At 50.8% G+C, this 22,349-nt stretch overlaps 4 protein-coding genes across 7 annotated transcripts in view; 3 read left to right on the top strand and 1 right to left on the bottom strand.

Moving 5' to 3' along the window:
- NPRL3 (NPR3 like, GATOR1 complex subunit) overlaps nucleotides 1–5,214 on the bottom strand; it is a 33,154-nt gene extending 27,940 nt beyond the window's left edge. For 2 of the 4 annotated variants that reach the window (XM_027118067.1, XM_027118069.1), the window contains exons 1-2: nucleotides 4,947–5,214; nucleotides 566–635 (exon numbers count right to left, since the gene is read on the bottom strand). In XM_027118067.1, the coding sequence (XP_026973868.1) occupies nucleotides 566–635; nucleotides 4,947–5,064 (188 nt within the window). In that variant the 5' untranslated portion in view covers nucleotides 5,065–5,214. Of the gene's footprint in view, nucleotides 1–565; nucleotides 636–4,946 lie in introns of those variants that run through there. The other 2 variants (XM_027118070.1, XM_027118073.1) reach the window with 2 other exon arrangements.
- Nucleotides 5,215–16,789: 11,575 nt separating this feature from the next.
- Nucleotides 16,790–18,105, top strand: HBZ (hemoglobin subunit zeta). The gene is made up of 3 exons (XM_027118057.1): nucleotides 16,790–16,928; nucleotides 17,569–17,773; nucleotides 17,874–18,105. The coding sequence occupies exons 1-3, from the start codon at nucleotides 16,834–16,836 to the stop codon at nucleotides 18,000–18,002; spliced, it is 429 nt and encodes a 142-aa protein (XP_026973858.1). The 5' UTR covers nucleotides 16,790–16,833; the 3' UTR covers nucleotides 18,003–18,105.
- Nucleotides 18,106–18,705: 600 nt separating this feature from the next.
- HBM (hemoglobin subunit mu) lies at nucleotides 18,706–19,530 on the top strand. The gene is made up of 3 exons (XM_027118058.1): nucleotides 18,706–18,873; nucleotides 19,029–19,233; nucleotides 19,344–19,530. Exons 1-3 carry the CDS (start codon nucleotides 18,782–18,784, stop codon nucleotides 19,470–19,472), a joined length of 426 nt encoding a protein of 141 aa, XP_026973859.1. The 5' UTR covers nucleotides 18,706–18,781; the 3' UTR covers nucleotides 19,473–19,530.
- A 1,609-nt stretch (nucleotides 19,531–21,139) lies between these two features.
- Nucleotides 21,140–21,980, top strand: LOC113626424 (hemoglobin subunit alpha). The gene is made up of 3 exons (XM_027118056.1): nucleotides 21,140–21,317; nucleotides 21,425–21,629; nucleotides 21,756–21,980. The coding sequence occupies exons 1-3, from the start codon at nucleotides 21,223–21,225 to the stop codon at nucleotides 21,882–21,884; spliced, it is 429 nt and encodes a 142-aa protein (XP_026973857.1). The 5' UTR covers nucleotides 21,140–21,222; the 3' UTR covers nucleotides 21,885–21,980.
- Nucleotides 21,981–22,349: the final 369 nt, after the last annotated feature.

Genomic DNA, 22,349 nt, shown 5'->3' with positions numbered 1-22,349 from the left:
CCTTCATCTGGGCCTGAGTTACAATTCATTAAGCTTTAAAATGAACATAAGAAGGCAGAAGTGGTCATTTCTCAAGGCTGCCACCCAGAAAGCACTTCCCAGAGAGAAGAGGGGTAGCATGCACAGGAAGGAACAGGACCTGCCTTTCATCCGGGCCCTAAAAAGCAAGGGTCACGACAGCCCTGGCTCTCAGGCCACCTCACCACCTGGACAGGCTGTGCTGCACCCAAGCACCTACATTTGGCCTCTGGACACGTGCTTGACGACTAGGGTCTGAGGACAGCACTGCGATCTGCTGTCCTGCACGTTCCTCTCATGGGAGATAAATGTCCTGCAGGGACACGGCTTCATCTGTTCTCCAACCTGCCCTACCAACCACACAGCCCACAGCAGGACCATAAAGCCAAACTAGGCAGAAAGCCAGAGACTGGCAACACAATCCCCACCTCTGTCTGCCTGAAACCCCCGACCAAGTGGAAAAGAGAACACGGGGTTCCTCAGGGGAAAAAACATCTGGGTCAATGGGAGGACCAGGCCCGCCACGGAGTGAATGCAGAGCCCGTACCTGGAGTCGCCGTCCTGGTCCTCGGCATGCTCTCTGGTGCTGTTGACAGCGTATCTGCTACGAGGCTTACCTGAGTGAAGGCAAAAAGGGGAAAATAGCTAAGAAAACAGGATCCATCCACATACAGGAAGGTTGTTGAACCATTAAAAGTGATGGCTTCTGCTCTTGGATTGGAAGAACTAATATTGTTAAAATGGCCATACTACTCAAAGCAATCTACAGATTTAATGCAATCTCTATCAAATTACCCATGATATTTTCCACAGAACTAGAACATATAATCCTAAAATTTATATGGAACCATAAAAGACCCAGAATTGCCAAAGCAATCCTGAGTAAAAAGAATGGAGCTGGAGGCATAACCCTCCCAGACTTCAGACAATACTACAAAGCTACAGTAATCAAAACAGCATGGTACTGGGACTTCCCTGGTGGCCCAGTGGTTAAGACTCCATGCTTCCACTGCAGGGGGTGTGGGTTCAATCCCTGGTCAGGGAACCAAGATCCTGCATGTCACATGGCACGGCCACAAAAAAAAAGTTTTAAATTATAGTTTCCAAGAAGCTGTGATAACATGGGAAATGTTCTTGCTACTATGTTAAGTTAAAAAAAAAAGGGATTTTATATATATACGCACACATGCGCACACACACGCTCTCAGTGTATGCTGGCAACTAGGCTGGAAAAAGCACAGGTAAAAGAAAGAATTTTTAAATGTCCATACAGCAATATCCTTCATATACAAAAACAACAATATTTTACCCAAATAATAACATTTAAAGACTTAAGGACAGGGACTTCCCTGGTGGCACAGTGGTTAAGAATCCGCCTGCTAATGCTGGGGATACAGGTTCAAGCCCACATGACGTGGAGCAACTAAGCCCGTGCACCACAACTACTGACCCTGCGCTCTAGAGCCCGTGAGCCACAACTACTGAGCCTGCATGCCACAACTACTGAAGCCCGCGCACCTAGAGCCCGTGCTCTGCAACAAGAGAAGCCACTGCAATGAGAAACCCGTGCACCGCAACGAAGAGTAGCCCCTGCTCGCCTCAACTAGAGAAAGCCCGCACGGAGCAACGAAGACCCAATGCAGCCAAAAAATAAAGAAAAAAAAAAAAAAAGAGACTTAAGGACATTTATCACAGGCAAGAGGCCCAAGAAGAAAACAGAAATGCTAACAAGGGTGATGAGGATGAAAAGAGGACAGACTATGTTCCTGAATGAGAAGATTCAACATAAAGATCCCGTTTTCCCCATTTAATCACCATGTTTAATGTGACCCCCAAAACAATAGCAATGGCTTGGGAGTGGGATCTAACACAGTCACTGCTAATGTTTACAAGGAAAGCAAGCAGAAACACCAGGATGATGCTGAAGAAGAAAGGTGATGATAAATGATAAATGACTAATCCTACCTGATGGTATAACACACTATAAAGTTACAATAATTCATCTGTGTGGAACCCACACATAGATAGATTATTGGGAGAGGTAAGAAAAGTCAGAAAACAAACTCATATAAACATGGGAATTTAGTATGCCATGAAGGCAGCAAAACTAATCAGGAGGGCAACGTGAATGAGTCCATAAAATGATGCTGGGACTAGGCAGCCACACGGAAGAGAAAATTATACTGATTCTGAGCCAACCCCTCTCTAGCCGTGTGTGGGCCACATGTTCCCACATCTTTCTTCATCCATCTCAGCGCCTGCCCCACAAGGCTCCAGGAGGCAAATGGGGGCATACACACAGCTCTCAGCAAGTGCCCAGAAAATACCAGCTCCAGGGAGGAGCCTTCACCTTACACCAAAAGAAACACATTTTTAAAACAAGAAGATAAACATTCCACGGGAAAACATGAGAGACTCCTTTCGTTAATAATCTTGGAGAGCAGAAGCCTTTTCTATGTGTAACAAAACTCAGAAACCACTAAAGAACAGACTGAAAACTTGACTCCATAAAAATCAAAACTCAGAGGCACGGCTTCCCTGGTGGCGCAGTGGTTAAGAATCTGCCTGCCAATGTAGGGGACACGGGTTCGAGCCCTGGTCTGGGAAGATCCCACATGCCACGGAGCAACTAAGCCCGTGAGGCACAACTACTGAGCCTGCGTGTCTAGAGCCTGTGCTCCGCAACAAGAGAAGCCACGACAATGAGAAGCCCGCGCACCGCAATGAAGAGTAGCCCCCACTCGTCGCAACTAGAGAAAGCCCGCGCACAGAAACGAAAACCCAACACAGCCAAAAATAAATAAATAAATTTATTATTAAAAAAAAACTCACAGGCAAACTGGCTAAATATGTACAGCTTTGTCAAAAAGGTCTATTTTTATCCTAAGTATATAAAAAATTCCTTCAAATCTGTAAAGAAAAAAAATCAAGCAATCCAAGAGGAAATTAGGCAAAGGTTATGAATAGGTGGTTCACTAAAAAGGAAATCCAAATGGCTTTGAAAACAGGAAAACATGATCACTCTCAGCTGGAAGGCAAATGCCCATTAAAACTATCAGATACAATTTTTCACCTATCTCATTAACAAACATAGAAAAATCTGATCTATTAAAAATACATAGCGGAGGGGCTTCCCTAGTGGCACAGTGGTTGGGAATCCGGCTGCCAGTGCAGGGGACACAGGTTCGAGCCCTGGTCTGGGAGGATCCCACATGCCACGGAGCAACTAAGCCCGTGCACCACAACTACTGAGCCTGCGCTCTGGAGCCCACGAGCCACAACTACTGAAGCTGGCATGCCTAGAGCCCGTGCTCCACAACAAGAGAAGCCACCGCAATGAGAGGCCAATGCACCGCAGCAAAGAGTAGCCCCTGCTCGCCACAGCTAGAGAAAAGCCCGCGTGCAGCAACAAAAGACCCAACACAGCCAAAAATAAAATAAATTAAATAAATTAAAACAAAAAAACACAGCCGATCATCCCTTGGATATGAACACCCCATTTCTGTGAATTGATCATATATTCTGCAGAATGAAAATATATATCCATAAAGGACATTCACATTGTATTAGCAAAAGATTGGAAACAACTTAAATGCCCATCAACAGAAGACTGGATGACTAAATCACAGCAAATTCCTCCCATGATTCTGATAATTCTGAATCTATATCCAAGATGTAAAGTGAAAATGAAAACAGGGCAGAACAGTGTGAATTGTGTGCTCACTTGTGTTTAGAAAATAAAACAATGCATGTATATGCTTGTATTTACACAGAAGGTTTCGCAAAGATGCACAAGAAAATGGTAACAGCACCTGACCCTACAAGGGGATGTGGGTGGCTAGGATTGATGAAAGAACTTTCCTTTCATAATCTAAATCCATTTGTACCTTTAAAACTTTGTACCACAGTTAGAAATTTAAAAGTAATTTTTAGGGCTTCCCTGGTGGCACAGTAGTTAAGAATCCGCCTGCCACTGCAGGGGACACGGGTTCGAGCCCTGGTCCAGGAAGATCCCACATGCCACGGAGCAACTAAGCCCTCGCGCTGCAACTACTGAGCCTGCGCTCTAGAGCCCACGAGCCACAACTACTGAGCCCACGTGCCACAACTACTGAAGCCCGCGTGCCTAGAGACCGTGCTCCACAAGAGAAGCCACCACAATGAGAAGCCCGCGCACCGCAACGAAGAGCAGCCCCCGCTCGCCGTGACTAGATAAAGCCGGTGTGCAGCAACGAAGACCCAACACAGCCAAAAATGAAATGTATTTTTTTAAAAAGTAATTTTTTAAATCACATAAATTACAAATTGAACATTCATGATAGTGAAAAACTGCAAGTAACCTACACGTCCACCCATAGGGAAAGGGCATGTTCTTACCAGGTAGCTGTGTACAACCAAAAAGGGAGGTGATCTGTTTACTAGGTTGGAAAATGCTCCAAGGCAGATGGCCCAATGGAAAAAAGAGCGACTGAGAACAATACAGCTATGTGAGAGGGGGAAAAAACCCAAAGCAATAAACTATTTTTCTATGGAGGTATATTTGGTGTCTATGTACAGGAGGAACAATTATGAACATGGTAAGTGGTGATCCCTGCAAGCGAGGGAGGAGCAGCAGAACTGGGGGGAAGAGGTCAAAGAAAACTTCCGATGTACCTGGATTTCGTACTTAATCCAAGCTGAATACATTCATACGGTGCTTTAGCTCTTTTAAAAGGCCAGAGACACCGATGAAACGTTAGCAGGAGTGGCTTCGGCATGCTAAAACTATGAGTGATTTTTTTTTTCCCTGCTTCTTTTTACTTTTCTATCCTTCCCCAACACTCTGTGATGAGAAGGCACCGCCCGTACGATAAGAAGGAAAAAGGAAACGACTTCTCCGCTAACGGCGAGGGAGGCGGCGCCAGGCCCTCCGCCCGGCGCCCACTTACTTGTCTGGGACGCCGGGTGCTCCTGGCTCCTCTGGAAGGGGTACCTGAACAGCAGCTTATTGCCCCGGCTCCCCGAGCTCACCAGAATCACGCTGATGGGGCTGGTGTTGTCCCCCATCCCGCCGGGGGCCTGGGGAGGGGTCGGGCCGGGGCCAAGGCCGGGACGGGACGGGGGTGGGGGGCGGTGGGGACCCCCAGGTGGACGGGCCGGGGACGCGGAACAGAGCGCTCTAAGGACTGGTTGGGGGCGGGGGCCGAGGGGAGCCAAGCAGACGTCTCCCGCGCGACAGTGACGCAAACCAGGCTCCCCCTAACGCGGCCGGCAACGCTCGCGAGATTCGCGCAACAGCACGGGGCAAACGCGCATAAAATGCTTGCGCGCGGACCGAAGGCGTTTGCGCAGGCGCAGGCTGCCGTGTGCGCAGGCGCGAGGCCGTCTCTGGGTGCTGTGCTCGTGCGCATGCGGGACGCGGCCCCTTTGTGGAGTGGGGAGAAGAGCCAGCGGGAAGGCTAGCGGGACTGTGTGGCTGGGTTAGTCGTACGGTTCAAGGAATCTTTCTCTAAATGTTGCTTTATTCGTTATAAAAGGAACACTTGCTTTGGGCAGAAAGTTCTTTCTTAGAAACATAAAGGACTAAAATAAAAAAGTAAAAAAAAAAAAAAATTACTTCAGTGGATCACGGACCTAAATGTAAGAGCTGACTCTGTAAAACTCTTAGGAGAAAACACGGGGGTTAAGTCCTCGTGACCTGGGGCTAGGCAGAGGTTTCTTAAATACGACACCAAGTGCACGAGCAACCGAAGAAGAAGTTAATTGTCCTGAATAGAGTTGCGAAATTTTGTGCTTCAAAGGACAAGACCAACAAAGTTAAAACAGCGCTCACGAGCCGTGAGAAAATGTTTGCAAGTCATATATCTGATGAGGGAATTGTATCCAGAATATATATATTTTAAACTCTTACAACTCTACAAGAAAAAGACAAGTAGCCAACTGAGAAGTGGGCAAAAGATGTGAATAGATATTTACCCAAGGAATATAGACAAGTAGCCTGGAAGTACGTGAAAAGATGCTCAAACATCATTCCTCGTTAGAGAAACGCAAATCAAAACCAGAAAGAGAACACATCACACCCACTAGGATGGCTATAATCCAAAAGAAAAATGACAAGTGTTGGTGAAATTGGTATCTTGAGACACTGCTGGTGGGAATGTAAAATGATGCAGCTACTGTGGAAGACAGCCTAGCAGTTCCTCAAAAGGTTAAACATAGAGTACCCAATAAAATTAAAACATACATCCATTCAAAAACTTGTACTGTGTTCATAGCACCACTATTCATAATAGCCAAAAAGTGCAAACAACCCAACTGTCCTCCAACTGATGAATAGGTGAATCCAATAAGGTATAATCTATGCAATGGAACAGTATTCAGTCATAAAAAAGGAACAAAGTACCGATACATGAGTGAGCCTTGAAAAAATAGATACTGTATGATTCCATTTATATAAATGTCCAGAATAGGCAAATCCTTAGAGACAGAAAGTAGATTAGGTTGTCTGGGGCTGGGGTAGTTGGGGGGGTGTGACTGCTAATGGGGATGGGGTTTCTTTTGGGTGATGAAAGTGTTCTAACATTGTGGTGATGGTCACATAACTCTCTGAATATACTAAAACCCGCTGAACTGCACACTTTGAATGGGTGGAATGTATGATACGTGAATTCTATCTCACAGTACAGCTGTTTTTAAAAAGTAAAAAAAAATCACCCCACCCACCCCATCCCAGTCTTCCCCCGGAGATTACTGTAGTGAACAGTCTACTGCAACTGTTTCCAAATCTTTTCAAGCACATCAGATGCATGAGAAAGTAACCAATGGGCTAAGGAATGAGATTTTCATTGCCAAAGTAACCTCTTGCACTGAAGATGACACAAACGTGTATTTTGCAGGACAGATTCATGGGTTGAATCTGCCAGGATAACGGGTACATGCATCTGAAATGTCTTAGACGTTGCCCACCAACATATTGCCCTGCCCAGGGCTGCATAGCATGGACTTTATTTTTTCCCAAAATTTCAAAAAAAAGGAAATAGTGTGTTATGTTGCATTTTTTTATTACTGAGGAGAAGAACTAACTGTATCACTTGATTATTTGCCAGAGCCTAAGAATTGCCTTCATGTTTCCTTTTGGTTTGTTTGTCCTTCTTTGATGTATTTTTATTTTGCGAGGGTTAGTTACTCTCTGTTACAGATTCTGCAAGCCTTTTTCCCAGTCTAGAATATATTGATTTTATGTATCATCAAAAGTTTTCTGAGTTCTCCCCCAGTTCCCATGAATGTCCCCAGAATGGAGACAAGGGCACAGGAGCAGTATGTGAGGTTGGGAGAGCTGGGTAGATGGGCTAGCTGTGGTAATGGGGGCCTCCCCACGGGGGTGCTGGGAATCTGCGGGTGCCCAGACATAAGAACCAGGACTCTGACTCAGGCCTCCTTCCTCCGACTTCCCTGGACATGCTGCTGCCCCATTGGATGGTCCTATGGCCCCAGAACCTGGCTGTCCTTGGGCTGGGGGAAGGCCCAGACATGGAGAAACCATCATTCCTCAATTACCCACTCAGGGCCCTCTCCCTGCTAGCAACCTTCACAAAAGTATCCATTGTTTATTTTTCTGGCTGTGTGGCTAATGTCTTTTTATTGTAACAAGCACTGGAATCCATGAATGGTGATGGGAGCTCACCAGGATCCCCGCTCCCAGAGGTCCTGGATACAACCCTTCCCAAGGCCCAGGTGCAGGGCTGTCGGAGGGCTGGACTGGAGGAAGCGGGGTCCGAGTCCCACATCACCTTCACTGGCAGTATCTCAGTCCATGTCTGTCTGTCTGTCTGTCTGCCTCACTGGGCTGTTAGGGAAACCAGGGCTCATGGTCACTCCCTGGCCAATCCAGCCTGGTGCCGGCAGCCAGAGGGACCGAGGGTAGGCTGGCCCTACTTTGCGCCTCAGGTTCCTCACCAGTAACAGCAGTGGGAACAAATGGTCTCCTGAACAATGATGTGCCCAGGCCCAGCCTCTGCTCACTGCAGGGTATGTCCTCAGACTCCTCCCTGCCAGCACCCCACACGTCTAAGTCCTCATTTTAAATTTAAATAACTCTCTTTAGTAACCTGCTTTTTGGAAGGTAAGTGGATTCTTGGAAACAGAAACTCTTGACCTTTCCTCCCAGCCTGGGTTCTCCCCCCACTCCCCGGGGCAGGGCCAGGAGGCTCCTTGGACGGCCAGGCCTTATCAGTCCTGCCACTTGGTCTGGGCCTGATAGAGCCACCACAGACTGCCAGAGGGCCAGGCGGGGCTCACAGACCCTATCTCAGACCCACCTTGACATCTCCACCATCTCTGCCCAGAAAGAATCATTCACCTACAATAGGAACCACAATAATCTTGAATTCATGCTGCTGTGTCCCAAGGTCACATGGTGACAGCTTATCCCTCTTAAGAGTGTGGTGGAGGCTATTCTAACCCCCACCCGAGGTTAAACCAGGGAAACTGGGGCTCACAAGGTACCTGACCCTGCCCAGGGTCACCTGGGGCTGCTTTTGGGTGAGGGTATGCAGATACCTCCTCCGTCTTCTGCTGAGACCAGGGCCCTCTGAACTCAGGCCCAACTGCACAAGCTCAGAACAAGCCTGGGGCTTGGAATTCGGCCCAGAGGCCAGCAGGTTTCAGCACCCTGAAGTCCTGCACAAGCTCAGGCTCCTCTTGTTTCAGGCAGGGAATGCAAGGCCCAGAGACAGAAGACCTTGCCCACAACAAACCTTGGTCTCCTCTGCCCACTGGGGCTGGTCCCCCTCTACTGAAACTGAACGTGTTTCGTAACCTTCCCAAGCCTCTGTTTCCTTATCTTAAAACATGTCATGATAATAAAATAAAACTTCTCTCACAGAGCTGTGAGGGTCAAATACCCAACATGAGGAGTATCGGTCTATGCCCAGGACTTAGAAAGCACTTGGTAAATGTTAGCTAGGGCCACACAACAGACCTTACCTCACACCACACAAAATCAGTCCAAGGTGGACTGTTGCCCAGCTCAAAGGACCAAACAGTAAAGTTCTTAGAAACGTAATACAGAAGGTTCACTTCACTGAAGCCTTCAGTCCAACGCTTATTCCACTTGCTTAAAAAACTGAGGTAAAATTTGCACAACGTAAAATTAACCATTTGAAAGTGAACAGTTAATTCGGTGACATTTCGTATATTCGTAATGGATGCAACCATCATCACTAACTAGTTCCAGAATATTTTCATCATTCCCCATCCTCCCCACTGCCCTCCCCGCAGCCCCTGGCACCCACTCATCCACTTCCTGTCTCTTTGGATTTGCCCGTTCTGGATGCTTCATATAAGTAGAATCACACAATATGTGGCCTTTCACGTCTGGCCTCTTTCACTTAGTATCATGTTCTCAAGGTTCATCCATGTCAGGGTGTGTTGGTGCTTCATTTTTATGGCTGAATAATATCTCATTGTACGGAAGTATCATGATTTGTTGATCCATTCCTCCACTGATGGACATTTGGGTTGTTTCCACCTTTTGGCTGTTGTGTATAGAAAGGTACAACACTTTTTTTTTTTTTTGCGGTACGCGGGCCTCTCACTGTTGTGGCCTCTCCCGTTGTGGAGCACAGGCTCCGGACGCGCAGGCTCAGTGGCCATGGCCCACGGGCCCAGCCGCTCCGTGGCATGTGGGATCCTCCCAGACTGGGGCACGACCCTGTGTCCCCTGCAACGGCAGGCGGACTCTCAACCACTGCACCACCAGGGAAGCCCGAAAGGTACAACATTTTTAAACCCAATTTTAAAAATCACTAAATTTTATTGCATTAAAATTATAAACTTCCATTCAAAAACAGTGCTAAGAGCATGCAGGCAAGGTACAGACCTGGGGGATATAAGACACGTGAAACTGACAAGAACTTATATCCAGAATATTTTTAAAATTCCTATAAATCAATAAGACTGGCAACACAGTAGAAAAATGGCCATGACTTGGAAACTTCAAAAAAGAGGAAATCCAGGGCTTCCCTGGTGGCGCGGTGGTTGGGAGTCCGCCTGCCGATGCAGGGGACACGGGTTCGTGCCCCGGTCCGGGAAGATCCCGCATGCCGCGGAGCGGCTAGGCCCGTGAGCCATAGGCCCGCGTACCGCAAAAAAAAAAAAAAAAAAAAAGAGGAAATCCAAAGGACAGCAAATATGTGAACAGGGGCCCAAGCTCATCAGCGTTAGGAAAGTGCAAATTAAGACCATGTGAGAAACTAATACACACCCACCAGAATAGCTAAAATTTGAGACCAGGAGACCTACCACAGCAAACGTTTGTAAGGATGTAGAGAACAAGGAACTCAACCATCACTAGGGGAATGCAAGGTGGTACAGCTGCTCCAGAAAGCGGTCTGGCATTAATTACTGAAGCTGAGAATTCCCATGCCCTAGACCCAGCAGCCCCGCTCCTAGGAATATATCTGACAGAATGTTCACTGCAGCATCATTCACAGCAACCAAGAACTAAAGAACCCAAATGTCCATTCCCCAGTACCCTGTGTAACTTTGTGATATATTCCTACAAGGAAATACAACACAGAGATGACAATGAACACCCACAGCATCTCTGGCATGTCACAAACATGGGTGACAGAAGACACTGTACTGTTTCATGTACCTGAAGGCCATAATCAGGCAAAACCAACTAAAGTGCCTAAGGACACATATTTGGGTAGTAAAAAGTTATTGAGGGACTTCCCTGGTGGCGCAGTGGTTAAGAATCCGCCTGGGCTTCCCTGGTGGCACAGTGGTTAAGAATCCGCCTGCCAATGCAGGGGACACGGGTTCGAGCTCTGGTCCAGGAAGATCCCACATACCGCAGAGCAACTAAGCCCGTGTGCCACAACTACTGAAGCCTGTGTGCCTTAGAGCCTGTGCTCCACAACAAGAGAAGCCACTGCAATGAAAAGCCCTCGCACCGCAACAAAGAGTAGCCCCCGCTTGCTGCAACTAGAGAAAGCCAGCGCACAGCAACGGAAGACCCAACGCAGCCAATAAAATAAATAAATAAATAAATAAATAAATAAAATAAATCTTAAAAAAAAAAAGAAAGTACTAAAAAAAAGAAAAAGAATCTGCCTGCCAATGCAGGGGACCCAGGTTCGAGCCCTGGTCCAGGAAGATCTCACATGCCGCAGAGCAACTAAGCCCGTGCGCCACAACTACTGAGCCTGCGCTCTAGAGCCCAAGAGCCACAACTACTGAAGCTCGTGAGCCTAGAGTCTATACTCCTCAACAAGAGAAGCCACCGCAGTGAGAAGCCCACATACTGCAACAAAGACCCAACACAGCCAAAACTAAATAAATAAGTAAATAATTTTTTTTTAAGTTATTGAAAAGCAAGAAGGTAAGTCAGGGTAGGGGTCACCTTTGGGGAGGATTGGGTTGCTGAATATGTGCCTTATAATAATTAATTAGGCTATGACATAATTCATTAGGCTATGATGTAATCTTGTGCTATATTTTACAATGAAAAAAGTAAAAAAAGAAAAGGGCTCCTGCCCACACCAATGCTTTGCAGGGCTTGGTAGTTTCAGAAACAAAGTGGCTTCCTGTGGCTCCCTCTCTTATGGAGGCCAAGGATAGGGGGAGGTGCTGCCGGGAGAGAAACAGGAGGCCCTGAGGCCAGAGAGGAGGGGAGGACCGGCCCCATAGTGGGAGGCCTAGAGTCCACACTCATTACCTCCCACACTGGCTCCTGGCCACAGACCCCAGACACTGCAGCTGGGGGGCTTCTCCCAGACACATCCCTCACTGAGACCCTACTGTGCCTCCCCCTCTGGCAGACTTAATACCTTCACATGGCAGGCCAGCTCCAGCCTCACCCAGGACCTCCAGACTCCCTCCCTCTGCGTGACCTTCCACCTGGCGCTCAGCCTCCTCTGTCTCCCTCGCTCAGTCTGTTTTCTCTGCCAGTCTGTCCATCTGTCTCTGTCTGTCTCCCTGCTGACACCTCTCCTTTCTAGGAGCTGAAGCCTCAGGATCAGGCTTACATACCCTTACGGAAGGCCCATATGCTGGTGGTGGCCCTGGAGTTTCCTTCTGAACGAAGCAACAGCCAGAGGTGACTGGGGAGGACCAGGCTCATCCCATTCTGGAATGAACCCAGAGAGACAAAGCCACACTCCCTGTGAACACCTGGGGCCCTGGAGTCAGCACTGCCAGGAGAGGTAGCAAGAAGCCTAAGGCCAGTGGAGGGTGGGCACCTCCCTGGGAGAGGGTGACCCTGTCACAGGAGAAGAGGGGCACAGCTGTGAAATGAAAGTAGGGAGAGACCGGGAAGGGGCTTCCATGAAGGCAGACTCTACCTCCAGGCCACAGACAGGCACCAACAGCCCAGGTGAGATCCCCGCCCTCTCTGCTCAGCAGTGGGGAGGTATCCATTGGACTCAGCTCCTGCATTCAAACCTCCACACTCCCATCAAGCCCGGCTTGGACGTAGAAGAGACCAACATCATGGCACAATAACGTGCCAAGCACAGTGTCTGGCATACAGAAGGTGCTCGATCCTTGCTTATTCTTGTACACATTTTCCAATCAGAGGGCTTGTCTGAGCCTCACAATTTTCTCTAAGAATAGTTCAGCAAAATATCTGTGATCAGAACTCTCCACGCGGGAAACGTTTACCCATTCTGTAAAAAGTCTAATAGGCTTTTGTGCAGATAACTCTTTGACTAACTCCAAAATTCATACGGAAAGGCAAAGGAACCAGAATCACCAAAACCATTTTGGAAAAGAATAATGAGGGAGGAATGACATCACCCAGTCTTTTAACACCTTTATTGAGATAAAATTCACATACCATATATTCCACCCATTTAAAGTGTGCAATTCAGCGGGTTTTAGTATATTCAGAGAGTTATGCAGCCATCAGCACAATTTTAGAACGTTTGCATCACCCCAAAAGGAAACCCATCCGCATTAGCAGTCACACCCCCCAACTACCCCGGCCCCAGACAACCTAATCTACTTTCTGTCTCTAAGGATTTGCCTGTCCTTGACATATATATAAATGGAATCATACAATATGTATTTTTAATTTTTTTTTTTTTTTTTGTCTGTGGTGGGTCTTTGTTGCCGCATTCGGGCTTTCTCTAGTTGCAGCAAGTAGAGGCTACTCTTCGTTGTGGTGCGTGGGCTTCTCATTGTGGTGGCTTCTCTTGTTGTGGAGCACTGGCTCTAGGCCTGCGGGCTTCAGTATTTGCAGCACTCAGGCTCAGTAGTTGCAGTACATGGGCCCTAGAGAACATGGGCTTCAGTAGTTGTGGCATGTAGGCTCAGCAGTTGCGGCATGTGGGCTTTAGGGTGTGTGGGCTTCAGTAGTTGTGACTCGTGGGCTCTAGAGCACAGGCTCAGGAGTTGTGGCACATGGGCTTAGCTCCACGGCATGTGGGATCTTCCCAGACCAGGGATCAAACCTGTGTCCCCTGCATTGGCAGGTGGATTCTTAACCACTGTGCCACCAGGGAAGTCCCACAATATGTATTTTTTCAAGGTTCATTCATGTATCAGTACTTTGTTCCTTTTTTTGATGGAATACTATTCCATTGCATAGATTATACCATGTTTGATTCATCCATTCATCAGTTGAAGGACATTTGGGTTTTTTGCACTTTTTGGCTATTATAAATAGTGGTTGGTGCTATGAACACAGTACAAGTTTTTGAGTGGATGTATGTTTTCATTTTATTGGGTGTATACTAAGGAATGGAATTGCTGGGTCATATGGGAACTCTATGTTTAACCTTTTGAGGAACTGCCAGGCTGTCTTCCACAGTAGCTGCACCATTTTACATTCCCACCAGCAGTGTCTAAAAATTCCAATTTCACCACCTCCTCACGAACACTTGTTATTTGTCTTTTAAATATAGCCATTCTAATAGGTGTAGGTAAGGTTAGGGTTAGAGTTCAGGGTTAGGGGTTTTGATTATAGCCATCTTAGTGAGTGTGCTCTGTTTGGTTTTGATTTGCATTTCCCTAATGAGTAACGATGCTGAGTACCTCTTCATGTGCTTATTGGACATCTGTATGTTTTCTTTAGAGTATTGTCTATTAAAGTCCTTTGCCCAGTTTTCAATTAGTTTTTTGTCTCTATTTTTCAGTTGTAAGTTTTTTTATATTGTGGATCAGTCCCTTATCAGATGTATGATTTGCAAATGTTTTCTCCCATTCTTGGGACAGGATCTAATTTTAAGACCGAACATAAAGTTTACAGTAATAAACACAGTGTGATTTTGGTGAAGGATAGACACATAGATCAATGGAACAAAATAGAGAGTACAGAAATAGACCTGTAGAAATATGTCAAATTAATCTTTTACAAATGAATTAGAGAAGGCAATTCAATAGAGAAAGTATAGTGTTTTCAACAAAAGGTGCTAGAAAAATTGAACACTCATAGGCAAAGAAAAAAAACCTGGACATAAACCTCACACTTCATACAAAAATTATCTCAAAATGGATCATGGATCTAAGTGTAAAATATAAACTATGAAACATTTAGAAGAAACCATAGATAAAGTCTCTGTGACCTGGGATTAGGCAAAGAATTCTCAGGCATGACTCTAAAAACATGAATCTTAAGAGAAAAACTTGATAAATTAGACTTCATCAAAAATAAAACTTTGGGGCTTCCCTGGTGGCGCAGTGGTTGAGAATCCGCCTGCTGATGCAGGGGACGCAGGTTCGTGCCCCGGTCCGGGAAGATCCCACATGCCGCGGAGTGGCTGGGCCCGTGAGCCATGGCCGCTGAGCCTGCGCGTCTGGAGCCTGTGCTCCGCAACGGGAGAGGCCCCAACAGTGAGAGGCCCGCGTACCGCAAAAAAATAAATTAATTAATTAATAAAAAATAAAACTTTGGCTCTGCAAATGACACTATTAAGAAAATGAAGTGACAAGCTACAAACTAGGAGGAAATATTTGCAAATTGCATATCTGACAAATGATTGTATCCAGAATATATACAGAACTCTCAAAATTCAACAATAAGAAAACAAACAACCCAATTTTAAAATGGTCAAAAGACCAGAAGAGATATTTCACCAAAGAGAATATATGGGACTTCCCTGGTGGTGCAGTGGTTAAGAATCCGCCTGCCAATGCAGGGGACACAGGTTCGAGCCCTGGTCCAGGAAGATCCCACATGCAGCGGAGCAACTAAGCCCATGCGCCACAACTACTGAGCCTGCGCTCTAGAGCCCGCGAGCCACAACTACTGAAGCCTGCATGCCTAGAGCCAGTGCTCCGCAACAAGAGAAGCCACCGCAATGAGAAGCCCATGCACCGCAATGAAGAGTAGCCCCTGCTCACCACAACTAGAGAAAGCCTGTGCACAGCAGCAAAGACCTAACGCAGCCAAAAATAAATAAATAAATAAATAAATAAATAAATTAAAAAGAGAATACATGGATGGCAAATAAGCCCATGAAAAGATGCTGCACATCACTGGCCATCAGGGAAACACAAATTGAAGCCACAATGATATATTTTCTCACAACCATCAGAACGACTAACATGTAAAGATTCTGACAAAGATGCACGGACACTAGGACTTCCCTTCATTGCTGAGTGGAATGCAAAACGGTAAAGCCACTCTGGAAAACAGTTTAGTGGTTTCTTACAAAGTTAAACATACAGTTAGTACATGAACCAACAATCCTACTCCTAGATATGGTATCATCCCAGAGAAATAAAAACTTATGTTCACATAAAGACCTACACAAGAATGTTCATAGCAGCTTTATTTGTAATAGCCCCAAACTGGAAAAAGCCCACATGTTTGAGTGGGAGAATGAATGAACATTAGTACCGTGGAGTACTACTCTGCAATAAAAGGAAGCCAACTACTGATACCGGCAATAACATGCATGGATCTCAAGGGTATTATTCTAAGTAAAAGAAGCCAGTCCTACAAGATGACATGCCGTATGGTTCCATTTATAGGATATTCTTGAAAAAGACAGAATTATAGTGGTTGTCTGGGTTTAGGGGACAGAGGAAGGTGAGACTGCAAAGGGGCAGCCTGTGGGAGTTTTGGGGCTGATAGAACTGTTGTGTGTCCTGACTGTGGTGGGGTTACACAAATCTACACACATGTCAAAATTCACAGAGCAGTACGTTTAAAAAAATCAACTGTATTGTATGTTGAAATAATAACGTGGTGAGCAACAGAGTAGTCCCCAAAAGCACATGACATTAGGATTCTCTTATTGACCAGCCACCTCCTCCAGCTTTTCAGGAACAGAACCAGTCAGTACCTCCCTCCTCAGGGCCCACTTGGCAAAACCATTGCTTTCTTGGAGGAAACCCAGGGATCCTAGAGCCAGTGTCTGTGGGGGAGGGGGGTGCGGGGGGGATGCTGGCATGTGGGTCCAGCCACAGGACCCACCGAGGAGCAATGCAGGCAGCACGGGCACAGGCCAGCCGAGGAGGGTGTGTGGGCACTGCTCCTCTGGCTTCTCCCATTTTGTGATTCTGAAATGGACAAGGGCAGTGCAGCACTGGGCTGCCTGGGCCCCTATCTCCCCTGGAGTCTGGTCAGGCTGCGGCCAACGCCCCCTTTAAGGCCCAGCAAGGGCAGCCGGAGTGATAGCCCCTCACCCCACCAGGCCCACCGGGCCCTGACTGCCCACTGTCACTGGATCTGATAAGAGACCCACCCCCCATGGCCCCCTCCCCTCTCCCAGCGATGACCACAGCCTGGCCCCCACCCTGGCTCCACATATATAAGGGGACCCTGGGGGCTGAGCACCACGGACACCAGTTCTTAGCATACCCAGCTCCCACTCAGCCGCCACCATGTCTCTGACCAGGGCTGAGAGGACCATCATCGTGTCCATGTGGGGCAAGATCTCCACACAGGCAGACATCATCGGCACCGAGGCCCTGGAGAGGTGAGCACCAGTTGGGCTGGGATGGAGCCTGGTAGGGGACAGTGTGGGTCATTGAGGACAGGGGTCAGTAGGAGGGGTCAGGGAGGATAGGTCAGCAAGGAGCGTCAGTGAGGAGGGTCAGTGAGGAGGGTCAGTGAGGAGGGGACAGTGAGGAGGGACAGTGAGGAGGGGACAGTGAGGAGGGTCAGTGAGGAGGGTCAGTGAGGAGGGGACAGTGAGGAGGGACAGTGAGGAGGGGGCAGTGAGGAGGGTCAGTGAGGAGGGCACATATGCAGGTTCAGTGAGCACGAGCAGCGGTGAGGCGGGTGCTCGGCGGTCAGCGAGCAAGAGAAGGGGCATGGGGAGAGTGACGAGGGTCGATCGTGTCCCTCCCTCAGCGCCCAGCACCCAGGTCTCCACAATCATTGTTGATTGAATGAGTGAGTGAAGGATGGAACGAATGACTGGAGGACAGGGCGGTGAGGGTGAGGTGGGCCGGGCCATACTGGAGCTGGGGCAACAGCTGAAGTCCGCGATACCGATCCTGTGTGTCTTTAAAATGTTCATATTGGGGTCAAGTTGCACTTTTTGCCCTAATATTTACGTTTTAACTCCCGCGTGCAAACGTGACGTGTCCCGGCCCGGCCCGCCCCGCCCGCAGGCTCTTCTCCAGCTACCCCCAGACCAAGACCTACTTCCCGCACTTCGACCTGCACGCGGGCTCCGCGCAGTTGCGCGCGCACGGCTCAAAGGTGGTGGCCGCCGTGGGCGACGCGGTCAAGAGCATCGACAACGTGGCGGGCGCCCTCTCCAAGCTGAGCGAGCTGCACGCCTACGTGCTGCGCGTGGACCCGGTCAACTTCAAGGTGGGCGCGGGGCGGGGCCCGGGGCGGGGCGGGGTCCGGGGACGGGGCTGGGTGCCCGCCGCTCGCGCCGCGCCCGCCCTGAGCCACCCTGTCGCCCCAGCTGCTGTCCCACTGCCTGCTGGTCACGGTGGCCTCGCACTTCCCCGCTGACTTCACGGCCGACGCGCACGCCGCCTGGGACAAGTTCCTGTCCATCGTGTCCCGCGTCCTGACCGAGAAGTACCGCTGAGGATGCCTCCCGACCCCCAGGGCAGGCTTCGAGCCCTCCCCTTCCCCTGCACCCTCTTACGATTCCACCCAGGACCCCCAATAAATGGATGAGGATGGAGGGAGCCTGGTTGTGCGTCTCAGTATTGGGGGAAGCGGAGGAGAATGAAGGGAGGGAATGGAGGCTTCGCAGGAACACTGCCGACCCTAGTGTCACCCCCGGCCTGGAGGTCACTCCAAGGGTGCTTTGGGGGCGGTCCTTGGTCCTGAGGACCCCAGAGTCGCGACCGGAGGGAGCAGAACAGCCCAGGACCGCCCACGCCGTTTTCTCGGGTCAGACCTGAGTTTGTGCCTCTTTCCCGCCTCCCAAATCACCCAGTCTGTCGCTTCAGTCAGCGTATTGTGTGTATGCGTAGGGTATGTGTAGGGTATGTGTAGGGACTCAGGGGCCTTTCCTCAAAGCTTGTTGTCACAGCTCAGGCACTGAGAGGACCCTTGACACCTCCTGGCCCTCCGCGCTCTTTCTCCCAATCCCTCCATCAGCTCCCTGTGGAATAATTGTAGATCCCCCTGAAGTCTGCAGCCAAGGCGCGCACACACACACACACACACACACACACACACACACACACACGGCGTGATTCAGTTCCTCCGCGGTGACAGGGACCTGGGTTGGCAACCAGGGTCCCCAGGTTCCCGCCGCGCTCCTGAAGATAAGGGCGGGCAGGGCGCCGGCGGGCAGGGCCGCTATAAGGAGGCCGGGACTGCGGGCGCGGCACCCAGAGCAGCCACGCCAACGCCATGCTCAGCGCCCAGGAGCGCGCCCAAGTAGCACAGGTCTGGGACCTGATCGCCGGCCACGAGGCGCCCTTCGGGGCGGAGCTTCTGCTCAGGTGGGTTGGGGCTGGGTCTCCAGAATCGTAGCGAGGCGGAGACTGGGGTGTTGGGCCTGAGTCGGGAGGGGGGCGGGCCTGACCGGGGGTTCGCGGGGTCTGGGCGGCGCAGACGCTGGAGGGACCGCCCTCCCTCTTCACCCTTGCTCCCGCAGGCTCTTCACGGTGTACCCCAGCACCAAGACCTACTTTAAGCACCTGGGCGACCGCCCTGACGAGGTGCAGCTGCTGAGCCACGGACAACGTGTGCTCGAGGCGGTGGGAGTGGCCGTCCGGCACATGGACAACCTGCGCGCGGCCCTGAGCCCGCTTGCTGACCTGCACGCACATGTGCTGCGCGTGGACCCCACCAACTTCCCAGTGAGCCACCCCGGGACGTAGCAGGGTTCGCGCGCGCAGCCGAGGTGGGGAGGCATTCGGCAAGGAATTGGCGAGGACAGAGCTCTTCTCACCGGCCTTTTCTCCCGCAGCTGCTGATCCAGTGTTTCCAGGTGGTGCTGGCCTCCCACCTGCAGGGCGAGTTCACGGTGGAGATGCAGGTGGTGTGGGATAAGTTCCTGACGGGCCTGGCGGTAGTGCTGACAGAGAAGTACCACTGAGTTCTGTGCCCCGGGTCTAGGTCTGCGCATGTCAATAAACAAGCCTCAAAAGTCTGGACCCCGCGCAGGTGTGGTCTTTGGGGAGCAGGCGGACTGACGTCACAGTTGCGGGCAGAGAAGCTCCGGGTCCTGAGGGGAGCCTCGCGGAATCTTAGGGCAGGATCCCCAACCTTTGCTGACAATGGAACCAGGGGCACAGGAACGGGACCTTGGGCACTCAACAAACCCTGAACGAGGACAGTTCCCGGTCTGACAGTCTGGGGGTCCGGGCCGGGTGTGTACACCCAGAGGCTTGCACAGAACAGTTGCCCTCCCGGGGCAGGGGAATGTGGTGGGGCCGAGCGCGTGCTCGGATGGGGGAAGGGTCTTCGGCTTCACCTCGCATCTGGCACCCGTGCGGTGCCATACCATTTGCAAAGCACGTTCTCATTCACACACTAATTCGTCTCCGTCCCTACCTCACTCCAGGCGCCGCAAGCCTGAATCTTCGCCTCTTTAACAGCTAGGCGGGGCACCGAGGCCTAGGGGGCAAGTTCCTGGCCTGAGGCCAAACAGACTTCGTGGCCTAGGGCTCCACAGACCCTCATCTCTGTTCTTTCCCATCTTCTCCCCTACTTCCAGCACTCACTCTGTAGTTGCCTTGCCCTGGTCCAAGTTAGTCCCTTCCTCTGAATCTCCTGGGGCAGGGAGTGGGGGTAGGAAGGAAGACCTCTACGGCCACAACCCATGTCACGTCAACATGAGGTGCGATACTAGGCTTGTCCCTAAGCGAGCTGAGCCTGATGCATCCGACGGAAAATCCCCAACCGCGCTGGGTCTTTTAAATAATTTAGAAGATCCTAATGCAGGGTGGGTGCCTGGCAGGCCCACGGCCACCCAAACCCCACCCCAGCTCCAGCCGCCCCGCTCAGTCTCTGGGGTCCCTAGGCCATGGCGCCCACCTTACACAGACACACACACACACACACACACACACACACACGTGCCCTGTCAACCTCTCTTCCCTCTGCAGCACTGGTGCAGGGATCTTAGTGCTCCATTTAGAGCCTTTGCAAATGCAGGAGCCTGACCCTGGGAGCTCTCCAAACTCTGAATGAGAATGGTTCCCCGGCTGATAATCTCACATCTGTGCAGGGCTGGGAAGTGGGGGACCAAGTCCAAAGCAGGGGGTGGGGAGGGGCTGCTGGATGCCAAGCCCTGACCCTGGCTGAGTGGAATGCCCCCACTGTCCATGACAACACCTGCTAACCCGCTCTGTGCCAGGGCCTGCCCACCATCGTGGGTACGATGCTTAAAGTACTTCCCCCCTGTTACATCCTGCACCCACATTATTTACATGGGCAGTTTACAGCTCTTCATCCTGGGGAAAAGTTTAGTGCGAAAGCAGCTTGTTTCACTTCGGAAAAGACTGTGCTCCTCTCCAAGACTGGCAAATAGACACCTCGAGGCTACACCAGCTGGGGACAAACTCGGGTGCCAGTGGGTTTGCGTGGCTCGGAAACGTGTGTGAGCTCCCAGACCCACAGGAGCGGGAAAAGAGTGGGCCCCAGGACTGGGTGGGGCCCACTTGGGACTCCAGCACTCCCGCACCCTCTCGAGACCGAGCTTTCCAGGCTGGCACCTCCTGGCCCTGTGCCAGCCAATGAGCACAGCACGATCGGGCGTGCCCCTCGCGCCCCAGGCATAAAGGCTCGCGCACTGCCAGCCCTGCACGCTTCTGGTCCTGACCCAGACTCAGAGAGAACCCACCATGGTGCTGTCTCCCGCCGACAAGACCAACGTCAAGGGCACCTGGTCTAAGATTGGCAACCACAGTGCAGAATATGGCGCAGAGGCCCTGGAGAGGTGAGCAGCCCACCTGCCCGGCTGGGACTGGGGCCGGTTGCCCCCGTCGCATCCTGGTCCTGGGCCGACCGGCCTAAGCCCGGCTCTCCCGTCTCTTCTCCACTCAGGATGTTCATAAACTTCCCCAGCACCAAGACCTACTTCTCCCACTTCGACCTGGGACACGGCTCCGCTCAGATCAAGGGGCACGGCAAGAAGGTGGCCGACGCGCTCACCAAAGCCGTGGGCCACATAGACAACCTGCCCGATGCCTTGTCTGAGCTGAGCGACCTGCACGCCCACAAGCTGCGTGTGGACCCGGTCAACTTCAAGGTGAGCTCGCGGGCCGGGCCGGGAGAGATCTGAGCTAGCAAGGCAGAGAGTGCGGTGGGGTTCCAGAGGTGGAGCATGGCGGCACTCCCCCAACCCCGCAGCCCCTGACACCCCCTCTCTCCGCAGCTCCTGAGCCACTGCCTGCTGGTGACCCTGGCTCTCCACCTCCCCGCCGATTTCACGCCCTCGGTCCATGCCTCCCTGGACAAGTTCTTGGCCAGTGTGAGCACCGTGCTGACCTCCAAATACCGTTAAGCTGGAGCCTCCGCGATTCCTACCCTGGCCTGGGGCCCTCTGGCGCTCTGGGCACCCTCACTTCCCGATCTTTGAATAAAGTCTGAGTGGGCTGCAGCCTCTGTAGCCTCAGTTCTCTGTGTCCACAAACCGTGCCGGGGTCGGGGTGGTTCCCAGCAACGAGGAATGGGAGGGCTGAGGAGGGATGGGAGCTAAGGCTGAGGCCTCCCAGAATCTGCTGAACCAAGCTCTGACTTGCAAGGGCTCTGCCCGAGGTGGGTAGTCCTAAAATGGCACCCTGTTTTGCAGTTTCTCTGATCCCCCTTAAAGATACAGTTAGGGGCTTCCCTGGTGGCGCAGTGGTTGGGAATCCGCCTGCCGATGCAGGGGACGCGGGTTCGTGCCCCGGTGCGGGAGGATCCCACATGCCGTGGAGCGGCTGGGCCCGTGAGCCATGGTCGCTGGGCCTGCGCGTCCGGAGCCTGT

This window comes from Aethalodelphis obliquidens, unplaced genomic scaffold (assembly GCF_003676395.1).
Source record: "Aethalodelphis obliquidens isolate GAN/ISIS:26980383/991018 unplaced genomic scaffold, ASM367639v1 scaffold18, whole genome shotgun sequence".
NCBI classification, from domain to species: domain Eukaryota; kingdom Metazoa; phylum Chordata; class Mammalia; order Artiodactyla; family Delphinidae; genus Aethalodelphis; species Aethalodelphis obliquidens.
Note: the sequence above shows the minus strand (reverse complement) of the source record. Positions and strands in the feature narration are given on the sequence as shown.

What these genes read in the sequence shown, in the direction of transcription:
- HBM (XM_027118058.1), top strand. Translation starts at nt 18,782, where the DNA reads ATGCTCAGCGCCCAGGAGCGCGCCCAAGTAGCACAGGTCTGGGACCTG. An exon ending in GGGGCGGAGCTTCTGCTCAG is followed by an intron (nt 18,874 to 19,028) that starts GTGGGTTGGGGC and finishes TTGCTCCCGCAG; the next exon opens with GCTCTTCACGGTGTACCCCA. An exon ending in TGGACCCCACCAACTTCCCA is followed by an intron (nt 19,234 to 19,343) that starts GTGAGCCACCCC and finishes TTTCTCCCGCAG; the next exon opens with CTGCTGATCCAGTGTTTCCA.
- LOC113626424 (XM_027118056.1), top strand. Translation starts at nt 21,223, where the DNA reads ATGGTGCTGTCTCCCGCCGACAAGACCAACGTCAAGGGCACCTGGTCT. An exon ending in GGCGCAGAGGCCCTGGAGAG is followed by an intron (nt 21,318 to 21,424) that starts GTGAGCAGCCCA and finishes TTCTCCACTCAG; the next exon opens with GATGTTCATAAACTTCCCCA. An exon ending in TGGACCCGGTCAACTTCAAG is followed by an intron (nt 21,630 to 21,755) that starts GTGAGCTCGCGG and finishes CTCTCTCCGCAG; the next exon opens with CTCCTGAGCCACTGCCTGCT.
- HBZ (XM_027118057.1), top strand. Translation starts at nt 16,834, where the DNA reads ATGTCTCTGACCAGGGCTGAGAGGACCATCATCGTGTCCATGTGGGGC. An exon ending in GGCACCGAGGCCCTGGAGAG is followed by an intron (nt 16,929 to 17,568) that starts GTGAGCACCAGT and finishes CCCCGCCCGCAG; the next exon opens with GCTCTTCTCCAGCTACCCCC. An exon ending in TGGACCCGGTCAACTTCAAG is followed by an intron (nt 17,774 to 17,873) that starts GTGGGCGCGGGG and finishes CTGTCGCCCCAG; the next exon opens with CTGCTGTCCCACTGCCTGCT.